This window comes from Carassius auratus, chromosome 19 (assembly GCF_003368295.1).
Source record: "Carassius auratus strain Wakin chromosome 19, ASM336829v1, whole genome shotgun sequence".
Taxonomy (NCBI): domain Eukaryota; kingdom Metazoa; phylum Chordata; class Actinopteri; order Cypriniformes; family Cyprinidae; genus Carassius; species Carassius auratus.
This window is the reverse complement of record NC_039261.1, coordinates 23,136,762-23,153,586: the sequence shown is the minus strand read 5'-3', so window position 1 is coordinate 23,153,586 and position 16,825 is coordinate 23,136,762. Positions and strand designations below refer to the sequence as shown.

Sequence of the window (16,825 nt, the reverse complement as noted above, 5' to 3'; positions counted from 1 at the left end):
TATATACTGTTCACATACATGGTTGTTATTTATCTTGCCATAAAATATAATGTTGCAGGTAGTTTTAACCTATACAAGTTAGAAATTTTTACTTTCAGACATTACACAAAATGATATATTGTGCGTATATATATATATATATATACACACACACACACACACACACACACACACACTGTACATGCACACAAACACACAACATATAAATATATATATGGCAATATCCCTCTTGATATAGGGGATACAGTATATGTCATATATTACATTTCTATGTGGGAATTCAAAACAATAAGTAACTTTTATTATTTTTAACACATAATCCAGGCAGTATGAACTTTCAAAAAAGCTATAGTTAACCTTTTTATTAGTCAAATAACATATATTCTAGCATGTTTACTGCCATCACACATCTAGCATATATGATGACTGTAAAACCAAGACATTATAAAAAGAATAAAAAACAATGGCTGTACTTTACATGGTGGTAAAATGGAATTTAAAACCTTTTTGAGGCACAAAGAGTAGCAGGACATCTCCCACAAATGACAAAAACAGGTTCAGCTTAATAAACCAGAGAACTTAACAAAACGTGTCTCAGCTGAAACCGCAACACTATCATGAACACTCAGATGGACTCATATTTAAGCGTCACTCAGCTCCGTCTGCTGCTCTGTGAGAGACACACGGGGCACAAACTGAGGAACCGGTGCTTTCCATGACTGAAGAAGAGAGGGGAAATGCCAGGTGGATAAAAATCAACTATCCTGCCGTGAAGCTTTAACAGGAACCCCATGAGGGATACAGGGGTGGTGTGAGCAGGGTCAATCCACATTAGAGCCTTTCATTGATGTGGCATCCCCTGATCTGCCATGTGCGCTTCTGTGACCTATTTTAGTTTGCATGCACAACCAGACGGCATTACTGTCAAATCCACCATTACAGCACACCAGCATGCTTACATAATAATGTGCAATGCATTAAATGCATCCATAAAGATTCTGATGTAAAAGCAGCTTGATAATATTTATAAAAATAAAAAAAAGAAACATTATTAAATGAATAAAATATGATTTCAAATTTGACAGAATGTCTGCATGAACTTATTGAACTTTTACTGTTGACAGAACATGAACACTAATTAGTCATAAATATTTTGTCTTTTATTAGCAGATTTTATTTGTCAGTATTGTTTATTATAAGGTTCAACTCGACATAATAATTGCTTGAATTATCATTTGTTATTTGATACTAATTATGTTCATCGCAGGGTTAACTGATTATTATTTAGGATCTATTATTAAAACAAAACACGGAGGAAACAAACAATCCTAACAAAGACTTAGAAGTATTGAAAATATTAAATGAAGATAAACTCTATTTTAGTAGCAGCTTGTTTTGAATGAGCTATGTTCAAGAGTTATTAAGGGTTTACTAATATAACCATAAAAAAGTAAATACATTATTTTACTTGAAATAAATGCTAACTAAAATAAAACAGAATTAAATATTAAAAACATGTTTTATTTTATGTAATGTCCAAGGCAACGTTTCACATTTTCATTTAGTTAACTTTATACACTAAAATAAACTAAAACAGAAATTACAATTAATTAAAGCTTTTTTAAATTACAAACTCATTAAAATCGAATCACTAAAACTTTAACTAAAATGAGAAAATATATAATTAGAAAATATAAAAATAAAATCTAATGAAAAATATTAACAAAAACTATAAGAGTATCTCAGTGACAGCAAAATAACTCTGCTGTGTTTACCATTTTGTTTAACAGGACAGTAGTTCTTTTGTTAAAAAAAATGCAAAAAAAGGTGTTTAAAAAATAAATAAATAAACCAAAGAACTACAAACCACAAAAGGTCTAGATTGCAGCATGCTTGTGGCCGTGTGTTGACCATCTGTCAAGGGTTTTTCCTCTCTCTATCTCCGGGTGAGACGGCAGTGCAGGATTAAGACTGTTTACTACAGTTTACAGTCTAGATTAACCTACTGAACAACAGCCATCCTGCTCCTGCTTTTCTCTTATTCATACATTCAGTCGCTCAGATGCTTTGAAACACACTGTACTGTCTGTTTATTTTGTCTTAACTCATTCACTCTCTTTGTTCATACTTTGCTGTCTAATGCAGTCCAATCATCTTTATGCTGCTCCTGACACTGATACACTGTGTCCTCACTGTATCTCCATCGCTCACACACACGTGCACATTCATGTCCCGTAGGACGTGTGGAGAACTGTAGCTGCTCCACTTTAGTAAATCCAGTGGGGTTTGTCTCAGGCCTGATTAAGATTACACTCTCTCAGAGAGACCCAAAAACTACAAAACAACACAATAGATTACATAGATATATATTTAAAGACACAAAAAACACAAAAACTTTTAAACTATAATTAAAATTAACCAATATAAAAATATATATTAACAAAAACTATTACATCATCTCTTATACTTAAACAACTACACTATAAAAAAAAAATATTTTTCATGAACAAAATATTTTGTGGTTAATAAAACAAAGATTACTTAAGTACTTTCTTTTTTTTTTTTTTTTACAAAAAAATGCTATTTTACTTTCTTTGCTTAATTTTTTCCCCACTCATTCAAAATGTTATTTGCAATTTCTCTGCAATTATTTGTGAAATTTTCCAGTAATGTTTCTAAGTAAAAACTGTTTTGAAGTCAATCCTTTATTTTCTTTTTTTTTTACAAAAATACGATTTACCAGAAAACATAATCTTACCAGAAAATAGTCCTTTAAACTCAAAAATGTGTGGTAAATTGAATGTGTTACTTTCCACTTCTTTGTAATTGGTAGAAAAATTCACAAGCAATTTCCGAGTGAAATTGTTCCTTGTTAGATTTACGTGAGAGAAACAAATCTCATTTGTGTTATGTGAATATGCGAATATTAAATTCTGACATTTCACAACCAGTTACAAGACACACGAGAACCAAAAAACATTCTGTATCATTGATATCAAAGCTAGCATGACACATCGGTGAGTAATGATTTACATTCTGGATTGTTAAACAAAGCAGCCTAAAACCTCCTTCTGTGTTTCACACAACAAAACCTTACAGGGCTAGAACAACATGAGGGTTAGGAAATGATTCATTTCATGAATTCATCTCTAGGAGAACTAATAGTTACAGCTAGTGGACCTCAAGAACTAAATCACTAAATGTGCTCCAGATGAAACATTCTCTCTATCTCTGTCCAAGGCTTCATCTAATGACCTTGATGACATGGAAACACACAATGTACTGTACACACAGTAACAGATTACACCCTGTATAAAGAAACCTTGCTTCTGGATAACAATGCTAAAGACGCCAATAAGACAAAGCACACATAAATGTTGAGGCTAAATGACTAATTAAATGTTAGCGCGGTCCATCATATAGCAACAGAAAAGCTCAAATCATGTAGTTAGTGAATGATGGGGTGTTTAATTTAAGTGCACTAAGTTATGACCTGAAATGAAATATACTGTGCATGCATTCAATTCGGACCAAGGCAAAATCAGTATGTTAGTGTGCAATGGATTCCTAAAGCATGGGTGTGAATTAAAACATCTCTGTTCTTTATGTGAAATATTACTTTAGCAAAAAATGTGTCTGATAACAAATGTGATGTACACTGTAAAAAAAAAAAGATTTTTGGAGTACATGTTTCATCAAAAAAATATTTAAGCTTTTCTACTTACTGTTTAATTCAATGTGTCATTTGCTATTTTTGTTTGAAATGTACAGCCAATTTCTCTGTAAAAATGATTTTGACACCAAATTTGTCCAGCGTACATGTAAACTTCAAGTGTTATTATTTTATACATCCAAAAATGTTATAATTTTTTGCATTGTGTAACTATTTTCATAATAGCTTTCCCCTCTATTGTATTTTTATTCCATACGTTTTACAACTTTCTTGTCGCTAAAAATGCCATAATATTTTCGCTACTAAAATTCTTAAGTAATTACAATTTAATTGCATAATCATTTCAAACTTCATTCATTTTAGCACACACCAGATTGTTGATGCAGTCGTGGTTGCTGTGGTTTGCTAAATATAAAGCAACCTTGGCATGGAACAAACTGATTCAAACCTGCTATTGACATTTGAGAGCCAATCAAACAAGCTTGCTGGCTGACCTTCAAGGTCTCACAGGATATGACATCATGTCTGCGTCTGGCAAATTGACTGATAGCATGTATGCTAGCTTTGCTTCATATGACCCCGGACTTCAACACAAAAATAAGGCTTGATTGTGTGCTTTAGTGGAAAGTACACGCACACATACATATCCAAATTCCCTCAGTGAGAATGAGCTATTGAACCGAGTCCATTACACAACCATCTATTAGAAGACTTTTCACCACCAGTCTGTTTCTCAATCACGGATACACAATTATCAGTTTTACAACATGCAAAGTTATGTAAACAGATACTTAAAGCCTATTGTTGCCATTTTTTACTTAAACAACAAAGTGATTTATAATCAGAACAAAATGTTTGTAGACACCACAGTGAAAAATTAGAAGCCTAAAACCAAAAGAAACCACATTAAAAAGCCGATTTCACACTAGCAGATGACATTTCTGCTATTCTAAGCATCCTAATCACCTGCAGTGCCCTTGAAGCCTTCAGACAGGTTTGCGTCTTTGGCTGCATGTCCCAAGGGTATCACAGAGTCACCCTCCAAGAAACATTCACGTCATACTAATTGCCGACAACCCCAAGCACCTGAGCCTCCTACAACTGCCTCCCTGCTGTTCTCAAGGTGACACCAGGTAACAGCCTGCTGTTCACATCTCCTGCCCTGCACACCTTACTCCTTTACTGTATATCAGCCCATCCATGATATCACTTAAAACTCAGAACCTTATCTACAGTGGAATATTATCATACTGCACTATACTGTATACTGCATACTATACATAAAAAATAAAATATAAAACACATTAGGGAACTATAAAGATATTGATCATTGTGTTGCATTAAAGGTCCCCTTCTTCGTGATCCCATGTTTTAAACTTTAGTTAGTGTGTAATGTTGTTGTTAGAGTATATATAAAATCTGTAAAATTCTAAAGTTCAAAGTTCAATGCCAAGCGAGATATTTTATTTAACAAAATTTGCCTACATCGAACGACCCGTTTGGACTACATCCCTCTAGTTCCTGTAGTAATGATGTCACTAAAACAGTTTTTTGACTAACCTCCGCCCACATGAATTCACAAACAGGGGGCGTGGTCTTGTTGCGCTCCGACGGAGAAGAAGGAAGAGCTGTGTTTGTGTTTGCCATGTCGTTGAAACGCTGTTATTTTCATCTCGGAGTCCAATCATTTTGTTTGGGCTTCCCAGGGACGCTGTACTTGGAGATTAATGGTTACAATTTATGTTTAACTCGGTTCACGAAAATTATAATCCACATGTAAAACTATGTGCAGCACATTTTGCTGAGGACAGCTTGCTGAGGACAACTTCCTCAGTCTCAATCAGTTTAATGCTGGATTCGCACAAAGATTATTCTTGAAAGATGGAGCAGTTCCCTCTTTGTCTGGAGAAGGTGTTGTTTATGGACCACAACTGGTAAGTGTATTTTATTATTTAAGTTGGTGCATTTAACAGTTTCTGTAACTTATTACACAAAGGGCAACACTGTTTAGCTTTGTTAACTAGATGGTAGGGCTGTGCAAAAAAACGAATGTGATTTTCATGCGCATCTCGTCGGTAAAAACGCTCCTGTGATTATAAGTACATCTCCAGTACGTGTGTTCTAGTCCAATCACGTTTCCAGGAGGGCCGCGTGCTCTAAGCTGGTGTCGAATCACAACACAGGAACCGCTGGGCCAATCAGAACTTGTTACGTATTTCTGAAGGAGGGACTTCATAGAACAAGGAAGCCATCAGCCGAAACATGAACACATGTTTTATTGCACATTGTAAACACAATCAAAGCTTAAAAAAAGCGCGAATAACGGGAACTTTAATAACTCAGGGAGAAATGTAATTCAGTTTTGATTCAATTAATTTAATTAATTAAATTTTTACTTCTGAAATAAAACTAATTTACTTTTTATTTCTAAAACTTACTGAGTTAAAAAATTTGGTGTAGAATCAATTTTCACTCAGAAATTGCTAGCAAATTGTACTACACTGTATGTAGTATCTGTTCATTGTGGGATACTATATTTTGCACTTACTATGTCTGAAATCACTGAGGGGTGGTGTTGGTGCAGTGGATAAGACGCCTTTGGTGTGAGAGACCTGGGTTCGAATCCACTGTGAGACACCAATGTGTCCCTGAGCAAGACACTTTGCCCCTAGTTGCTCCAGAGGTGTGTGACCTCTGACATATATAGCAGTTGTAAGTAGCTTTGGATAAAAGTGTCAGCTAAATGAATAAATGTAAATCACTCAATTTCTCACTCACTATTCCCTACAAAGTGATAGCCATTTAGGAGTTAACACAGAGCCGATCCTCTCTATATGCAAAATACGCAAGTTGCATAAAAGATGACTTAATTTTAGTATAGTTTTTGAATTTGGCCAGCAGTTATGAAAACATGAATGATAATTTATTTTAATGGGGTCCACTGTTGCCCTTTTTACATAAATATTAAAGTCAAATCATGTAATGTCGTAAAGTATTGCGAGTTGAAAGTGTACCGAGCTACAGAAGAGATACTGTTTCTCAAACAGTTTCACTGTACATTATTATGAGTGTATACAGGTGTTCGCGAAAATGAATACTGTACACAAATTATACTGTATATACTACATTCTGTACACTGTAAAAAAAAATTAGGTTGTAAATGAAGCAGATTTTTGAAGTACATTATACTGTTAGTAAAAAACAATTTCAGTAAGAAAATGTAATTTCAATATTAATACTTCATAATTTCATGTTTAATTAAATGTGTTTGGCCTTCTTTATTCTTTGTCATTTAAAATGTATTACAAAGACGTAGTGTGTAGGCCAAGTATGGTGACCCATACACGGAATTTGTGCTCTGCATTTCACCCATTCAAGTGCACACACACAGAAGGGAGTAGTGAACACACACACACACACACACACACACAGAAGGGGGTAGTGAACAAACACACACACACACACACACACAGAAGGGAGTAGTGAACACACACACACACAGAAGGGGGTAGTGAACAAACACACACACACACACACACACAGAAGGGAGTAGTGAACAAACACACACACACACACACACACACACAGAAGGGAGTAGTGAACACACACACACACACAAACACACAAACAAGTGGGTAGTGAACACACACACACACACACACACACACACACACACAAGTGGGTAGTGAACACACATACAGCAGCCCAGGAAGCAACTGGGGGCTCAGTGCTTTACTCAAGGGCATCTCAGCTGTGGATATTGAAAGTAGAAGAAAGCATTGTACTTTTACTCTTTCACCTCCATTTCCTTCCGGTGCTAAGAATTGAACCCACAACCTCTGGGTTACAAGTCTGACTCTCTAACCACAACTGCTTGAGTTTTCTATATGATTTGTAAAACTAAAGAGTGAAAATAGTAAATAAGTATTAACTATTTTTGTTATTCTGTTCTAAACACAGTCAGTCTCCAAGAGACATTCACCTCATTCAAATTGCCACAACGCCAAACACCTGAGCCTCCACAAATGACTCAATCGAGCCTCTCTCAAGATGACACCAGGTAACACTCTCCTGTAAACCCATCATTCACTTTTCATGGCCATTTTATTCTCCTCCTGCATCACTCCATCCCCACCACCCTCTTAGTACCCTAAAGCTTCATTTTGGCTCAGCGCATCCTGCCAATCACGCAGCCTCTACCGAATGATTGACTGGCTCAGGGCCAATCAGTCATCAGAACCGCGAATACGGCCCCGCCCTCGTGGCGCTACACAGACCAATCGCGGTACTTGTTCGGGAATTTCCACTCTCATTGATCAACCTCCACTTTGACGCAGTCACCATCACCAACCGTCGAGCCCGGTAACCCCTCCGGGCATCACGACCGATATCAGCGTGTCAAAACGTCACAGAAACCGAGACACAGAACCTCGCGTGCGATGTAAAAGGTATCGTTTGAAAAAGAACTTTGCGTCACATCACCATTAAATTCCATATCGAATGATTTGTTTCTTTTCATCTGGACACAGATTTCCAGTTCTGGTTATTGCAAGGTCGCAAAATAACAATCTAGAAGGCGCTTGTTGTGACAAAGGAGTTCGATATATTCACGCTTCAGTCGTGAATCAGTAGACGTCTATTTTAACGCAGCTGGCCGCGCGTCTACTGACCATTTGGACTCGCGCTGGGATTGAATTCTGGTCATAAATGTGATGAGATGTTTGATAGGCGGCTGTGAAACTACTGAAACGGGCCAGTCCGGATGCTTACACTCCCCCACCCCCATCTGTGGTTAACGCCTTTCATTTAGGAGACTGACAGAATTTCTCCTCAGACTTTCCAGACTTGCAAACGACCTCACCTGGTTATTTAAGAGTTTGTTTTCCTAGTGATTAAACCTTTCTGTCGTCATTCATTAAAAGTAGTCAATTTCTAAATTGGAAGCTATAGCAAATTTACGAATCACGACTAACAGAAATGATCACTTTATGGCAATGTAAGTTTTCTAGTGTCATATTAAAAACAGGCTTAATCCCGAATTGCTAACCGCAGACGTTCATGACTGCGGTCGTCCACGTTATTCTCCTGAAGCGCTGTCATGGCACGCTTGACAGAACGATCAGAGGCGCAAACGTTATAAACATAAAGTGCTTCTGAATATGTTTATTATTATATCGTACCGGTATTTATTTTAAAAAGCATTAGTTCAACGATAATTTTTGCGTTTACCTCGGTGCGCTTTTTTGCATCGAATGAGAGCAGAGCCTATGTATTCCAATTCTATCATCTGCCAAACGACTTAGATTATTATATTATGATGCATATACCTAATATGCCAATATGTGCATATCAATACTCCAGTATTCTTCATTATTTGCATTTTAACTGCATCATGACGCATCGAATGGGTGCAAAAATGAAGCATCCGATTTGACGCAATTGCCAAACGATCGAGCAGCGTTATTGCACAATGTCAATGATTTTTAACCGGTTAAAACGCACACAGTTAAAGTGATACATGTTTGCTTAACATTTACAATGTTTTTAGTAGTAAGTGCACCTGTTTAATGCAATTATTTGACAAAACAAATACAGACACGTTACCATCCAAATAGCATAACCCCGAATTATCCTCAAGACGCATGGCATTTAAAATGTGCAAGCATTTAAAATAGATTCTTACCCCCATTTTGGAGCCGTCAGCCGCTTTGTCTTCAGTCAGTCACACTACGTTTGGTTTCAGTCAAGCGGGAGAGAAGAAAAATTAAGGTCTTGAACGTATAACGACGGACAGCGTTTGAACGACTCTGTCTATAAATTATATCTGTATATTCTTGAAGACAGCATGCATAGTAATGTATTACAGGGGGTCCTGATGAAGTAAAAACTAAAAGAATGGCCCAAGCAGCAAGGGTTTCTAAAAGCACACGCGGCAGCCTCTGATTTAATGATAGAGGAGCATATGCAGAGGAGAGGATTGTGAAGCGTCTCTGGCTGAGAATGATGCCGGTGAGATGAAGAACCGACGCGCTTACTCTGCCTCTCTGTGTCCCTCCGCTGCTGGTGCTTCCAGCCGCGGCACGCACTTCTTATCCTTCCGCGAGCGACAGTAGCCCCATAAATGCCTGTAATGTACAGACTTGCTAATGAGATACTGTTCCAGAAGAATCCGGTTATATAAAGAGAATTTTACAAATGTGCATCTCCAATGAAAAATATCAGCAAACACTTGTTTGATTATGGATTATTATGCTGAATCACAGCCGAACCACTGGACAGGCTAATGGACATAATATTTCACAAACAACTAGTACACTTGTGCTATACAGTGATGCTTTTGACATGTACCATGGTTTTGTTTGAAATACTCTGAAATTCTTTGAGTGCAAATGGCATGATAGAAAAATGTGGTAAGTTTGTGGAGTCCGTAAACTTACCGAAAAGCTTCCTGAAAGTTCCCGTTGCAAGGACTGCCATTATTTATACTAAAATGCTGCTGTGAAACATTCAAAAATCAAGTTTTTTTTATTGGCATCTATGGTTCCATGTAGAACCTTTAACATTAATGGAACCTTTCCGTTCCACAAAAGGTTTTTTACAGTGGGTAAAGGTTCTTTAGATTATTAAAATGTTCTTCACACTAAGAAATTTTTATTTTATTTTAAGAACTGTTCATTGAAAGCTTCCTTGCGCAACCAGAAATGGTTCTATGGCATTGCTGTGGAAATCTTTTGGAACCTTTATTTTTAAGTGTACATTGCTTTCCACATCTTATTATAAATCTGTTCAACAAATGATTAAAAGGTAATTTTATTGATGGCACTGTGGTCTGTGGACAATGCACCAAAGCAGACTATAAGCTCTGTAAGACTAATCAAACTTATTTTGATTCTCAGCACATTTTCCAGAAGATCAGCCAATTTAACGGCATTATCTGATCCCCGAAATGGACTGAATCTCTGTGGATGTATTACAGATAGAGAAAGACAGAATGAAACAGAGAAAATGAATAACATTTTGAAATATAATAATGGACTGAGAACAGTAAATTTGATGGACTAAAGGTTTTTAGGCACTGTTGGTTATGTGTGAGTGAATGTTTTTTTGCAGTGAAAAGAAGATGATGCTATCTGTTAGTTAAAGACTTGATGTTTGTGATTGTGTGTATGAGGGGAAATGCCAAACAGATAGAGTTATCAGGTATTTTTAAATGTACAGTAGCAAGAAAAAGTGAGTCAAATGCAGGTAATGAGAGAGTTATAAATAGAGAGAAATGATTCAGCCATCTAATCAGTGTCTGGATTGAGAGAGAGGAAGTAAACATAAGAGATGTATAGACAGAATAAAATGGATGAAACGAGCTCAGGATGAAAGGAGATTTCAAGCGTTTCACTAATCAGGTGCTAATGAGTCCTAAAACAAAAAGGGGTCACACAGTTTATCTGAGAATCACATTTTCAGGATGGATATAGGAAACTACTACAGCAGCATCGTTTATCACCATCAGTGAAATCAAATAATTTTATTCATATTTATATTTATTGAAACGCTCATTCACTTAAGTCCACTCCACTAAATAAAAAAGGTAATTTCAACGTATTTTCCCATAACTGCAAGTTTCACAATTCTAATGTTATAACTCACAGTTGCAACATGCATTGCACAATTCTGACTTAACTCGCAATTGCAAGTTTAATCGCAAATCTTAGAAAAGTCGCAATTGAGAGAGGTAAAATCACAACTGTGCGGAAAAAAGTCTGTGAAATTTTCATTACATAATTTTTTTTTCAACGGAGGAAACAAGCTTTCATAGCAAATCTCACAATGTGGTAGAAGCAAAGTAAATCATTTTATATTTTTGGTTAAACTTACCTTATCTTACCTTTTACTTAATGCTTAGATGAACATATGTTCTTCAGATGATAAGTGGTCAATCTATATTTACATATTTACTGTACAATTCATAACATTACTTTCCAACTGTGTTCTCAAGGCCACATGAGAACCCACAGTGCTGCAATCAATCAATATTTTTCAGTTGTTTTTAGCAACCCGATCCTGCCATTAACATCATCTGTTTATGTCCCATTGAGTAAACTAAGTTTTTCTTTTTCAGAGAACAAATTAGCTGACAGCATCCAAACCACACTATACTTAACCTCTTTTTCACTTCATCCTCCATCAGGTCCCCATAGCAACGGCTGCTAAGAGATGCATTAGGGGAGATGGATTAGGGGGGCTAAAGGACATGTTTAATTAACCTCTCCAAACCAAAATGTCTAATTTAAGCAAATAGTTCTGAATTTTGATTGCTGTAGACATCTCAGGTAATGAGGCTAATCATTTGGTTTGGCATGAAAGTGCAGTTAAAAACAGCCTCTGTTCATATTCCTTTGGCTGAAGTGCACTCATTCCGTTGCCTAAGATTATTGGCTCACATTATTCTTCTTTTCCTTACTTTTTCTTTTGCCACTCTGTAAAACCCTGCAGCTAGTAGCACATTATATATTTATGCAAAAGATAAATGCTTTATCGATCCCTGAGATTAAATGTAATGGTTTTTACTTAGAGATAAGAGTAAAATTAGAGCTTGCTATCATGAACCACAGTATTCCTTATACACACTCAACTAACATGAGTCATTGCTACATCTATTTTTGTCTCTGTCTACATGTGCATTCAAAACTGTCCAACCTCTAGTTTGTAGAACTTTACATGTAATAGGTACAATGGTACTCCATTTGTAGATGAATAAACATCTTGCCATTTGTCCAGTTGGATTCCACCTGCTGTATTATATGCAGCTTCTTGCATTCTTAATTTAATTACACTTTACAACCGTGCAATAATGCATTGACCACATACGTCAAACACAGCTTTATAAACAAGCTTCAGTTTTTTTTATCTACCAAAATTTTATTAATGTTTTAAAAGTGAATGCATACTCAAGGCAACCTCTGGTGTTCATCAGACTGGTGAAACTCTGGAACAGAGGATCTCAACTGGTGGGCTGCAACCTGAAAATGGACAAGGAGCCTAAATTGGATCTATGGAAGTAGGAAAAAACAATGCTAGATGCAAATAATACAATGCAAATAAGCATATACTCACAGTTAACATAACATATATTCACCAGGCTCAATTTGTGAAAGTTTGACCACCACATAGTCCATGTTTTGCTGATACCGCCTTTAGCTTTTATTATACTGTGCATTAGTTGTGGCATTGTTTCGGCAATGTCATGCAACATAACAACATTTATTCCCATCAAGAGCTGCATTCATCTGCGGTTATATGACAATGGGAGAGTCGAACCACTCTGTAAAGGCGACTCCAGCACGTTCTAAAGACTGTCAGTGGGGTTAAGGTCAGAGCTCTCTGGCGGCCAGTTCTTACCTAAAAATGTTTCCTCAAGCTCACTGAACCACTGGCTCACAATTTGAGCCTGAAGATTTTTTTATAGACATGTGTATGTTTGGTTGTTTAAGAAATAAAAAGCTACACACTGTATCGGTTAGGGGTAAAAAGAACAGTTGCAAAGCACACAATATGCCAGCATTAAATCCAAATGGCAATTTCTTTCCCCCAGGTAGTTTGTTTGTAAACATGATGTAGATCACAATTGTTTCTGCAGATTGCAGTTTGTTTTGTGTTTAAACATATTTTAACACCAAATCATCAGTTTTCCTAGTCAGACTATTGACAGCATACTGTTTGGCATGTGCAGTCCTTAGTAATTTCAATGCATTTCAGTCTTCATTTTAAGGATTTGTGAAATTAAGAATTCTGTGTTGGATTTTGAAGCAAAAACAGCAAAACCAACTTCTGGTGTAAGTACACAAACAGGGCAGCTCCCTGAATAACTCATGAAGCTTTCTGAAGACCAAACTGATGGTGGCTACAGGAAATTGGAGCTGAGGCTAAGTGCTTAATGGATCCCATAGTAGAACATTAAAGGCTTATGACTGCTCATCCACATGTTACGGAAAAGATTTTAACATTTGAAATATTTATTAAAGTTAAGTACACAACAGAATATTTTAAGCATATTTAGTTCTACAGTGGAGACAAATGTAAAGCAACACAAGGAGCACTGTGCTATTTACAGAAAACTGATTTTTTTTTCTAAAACAAATTTCGGTCCATCTATTTGTGCTTCAGAGATCGTATTTACTTAGTTGTTTTCATATTTTTACTCATTAATTATAAGGATACATTTTCATGCAAGCATGGTAAGAGTTGAAATTGTTAACTAATGACGTAACACCATTCTCAACAGCTCTCTTGTGCTAATCAATCAGCTTGGGTGTCGTGACTGTGACTTGAAACAGCAAATTAGTAGTGTAGCATGAGTTTTGGAGAGCCCTGAACCACCACCACACTATTTATGAGTAAAACTGAAGAGGTGTGCATTTGCAGATATTGTCATTAGTGTAATTCAAGTAAACTGGGCCACATTTCTGTCATTAAAGTCGGTGTGAAACAGAAGTTACAATCACCTTTTCTTCTCTATTGTGGTGTATATCCGTGAAATGGCATCTCAAATGAGGAAAAACATGGGGGCATTTGATTTTGGTACGGCCTGAAACAAAATGATTTATACATGTAAGATCATACGTAATGAAGAGAAACTATTTTGTTAAATTCTTTTAAATTGCAGATAAATATATTTGAACAATACTAAACAAAATTGACTATATTAATAGAAACATTTATTATTTTTTGGTTATGAAGTGAAAGATATGCATTATCTCTTTTAATCTTTTGAATTTGACTTAATAAATATTCAGTGCTCATTGAAAAAGTAATTAATGTAAATGCACTGTGAATACTTTAGCTTTTTTCATCTACAGTACATTTAAATGTATCCCTCTGACAAACCTTCTGTGCTTTTTCAGGTTTGCATTCAAACATTTAATAAACAGTATGCTCTTATGTATTTTCCCCATGGGGGGCATTGGCTGGTCCACAGAACAGATTATTTCAGATATTACTATTCTTGTGAGGACCACTGCAGTCAAAACCCACCCACCTCCACACCTGCTGTTACATAACCTGCCAGTGAGGGCTGAGAGCTGAGATTGTATGCCCAGAGCAGAATCTAACCACATGCATCTGACCAAATGTCTTATGATATCTGAATATTCATATTGATATAACTCCTTAAGCTTTCATGTAAGTTTATGCATCCAGAAAAACAAAACTGTTGTGCTTCCCCAGCTAGTATTAATTCTGGAACTATTCCACAAGTGAAAGATGTTCACACTTCCTCTGACATGAACATTACTAGGCTGCTAATGTCTCTCATTTGCTCTCTCTCGTTTTTCTGGAGCCCCTAATCTGCCTTTAAGATGTTTGTGTTGTTGTTGTTGTTAGCCTCCTCTTCTCTTTCTTGCTAAGCACCTCTTCTCGCTCTCCTTCCTCCCCTCCACTCATGTTGTCTGGAACGTTTCCTCTACAGCAACTGAAGAAAAGAATTAACACAGATTATTTGCATGTTCTCTTTTCACAAGTTGACAAATGATGCACAGAAGATCATTGATGCATTTACCAGACCAACTCAAACAAAGCATGCAGGAGGATATTGCTGTTTTGCATAACAGATGCAGAGGAAAATGTCATTCAAAAAAAAAAAAAAAACTCTTTTCAGAGGGTTGAACTGCACGTCTAGCCATATTCTGATGGCCGGAATGAAATGTCAAAAAATTCAGCCATTATACATGAAGACCTCATTTGCATGAAATGCAGGAAATCTAAAACGAATGCAAATGCATTTCTGTCTATCCAGGATCGATTCATGTGGCAAGGATATCTGGATATTCGATTTGCATGCCAAAACGTTGTACAGAATGTGTGTGTGTGTGTGTGTGGTAGCCAGAGACTGTCTCTTCTTCCTCAGACTGTCTCTGACTCCCTCCTTTATTATTCCTATGGGTTTGCTAAGCTGATATATCTAGCACAAAATGTGTGAGCATGAGTTTCTCCATAAAAACCACTGATTCTGTGCAAGACGTGTGAAAAAGCACAGTGTTTCCCCCGTTCTCGTATTTCAAGCCATTACTTATGGAACCTAGACCTTATTCCTGAGCAAACCTGATTTTAATACACAAGAAATCACATAACTTATCTTTTCTAGTTTTCACCATCATTTTCTTCTTCTGTACATCTGCAAACGATACGGTCAGGTCAAAGTAATGCACAATTCTCCTCGTGTTCAATACTGTAGTCTGCTTGTGAATGTAAAATCTTTATAACCTTGTCTTGTCCTTTGACTATTTCAGATATGCTGAAATCTCTTGAAAACAGAAAATTGCTATGTATTATGATGCATGTTATACAGCTTTTGTTGTTAAAGAAGAAACACATCATGCTCTTTCAATCGCTCCTGATCAGTTTGGGTTCAGGTTTGATTATTTTCATCAAAAATCTAAATGTTCACTCTTTGTGGAGGATTAAGGATCCAACATGGCTGGCAATTTTAATCGCTCTTGTCTCTTTAAGCCCCAGCCGGGGACTCAGCCAATCAGAGAGGAGATGCTGTGAACGTCCTTGCCAACGACCTTGATGAAGAGGGAAGAGGATGACTGAAAACAAGGCTTTAAGAAAGGCAGTGATCAATGGGTTTCAGCAGAGAGGAAAAGGAAGAGACAAGGAGCAAGGGTAAGACTCGATGGCAGCATGTTGATCAGGAAACACACCAATCCTCCATCGGACGGCGACTGTGCTCAGCTTCCCCCATCCTCCCCTCCACATCCCTCCATCACACCTCCTCCCCCTCACGCTCTCTACATCTATGTGCGTAAATGTTTCATAATCTCTGCATTTGTAGTTGAGAGCTTGAGGCTGGAAAAGAAATAAAAACACGTCCATGAACACATCACTTCTCTCCCTCTTTTTATCTCTCTTCCTCTCTCTCGCCTCCACTCCTTGTTTTACACATGGATGGGTTTGACAGGTGGTCTTCCGGAGCAATGACACATTATTACTGGCAAGTTCAGGTAAGACAAACACACACGAGCATACACGTGGGATACATTATATGGCACCTCATTTAACAACAAATGCGTTTGGAGGAAAGCAGGAATGGAAGCAGACTTTAACATATTTCCCCCGATGTCACAAAAAGTTTCACTTGCTTATACTTGGGGAAAG

The 16,825-nt window shown here is 36.8% G+C and overlaps 1 protein-coding gene across 1 annotated transcript in view; it reads right to left on the bottom strand.

Annotated features, from left to right (window-relative positions):
- atp1a3a (ATPase Na+/K+ transporting subunit alpha 3a) overlaps window positions 1–9,501 on the bottom strand; it is a 31,802-nt gene extending 22,301 nt beyond the window's left edge. The window contains exon 1 of the mRNA XM_026289556.1: window positions 9,357–9,501. Within this exon, the coding sequence (XP_026145341.1) occupies window positions 9,357–9,362 (6 nt within the window). The 5' untranslated portion in view covers window positions 9,363–9,501. The remainder of the gene's footprint in view (window positions 1–9,356) is intronic.
- Between the last annotated feature and the right edge of the window lie 7,324 nt (window positions 9,502–16,825).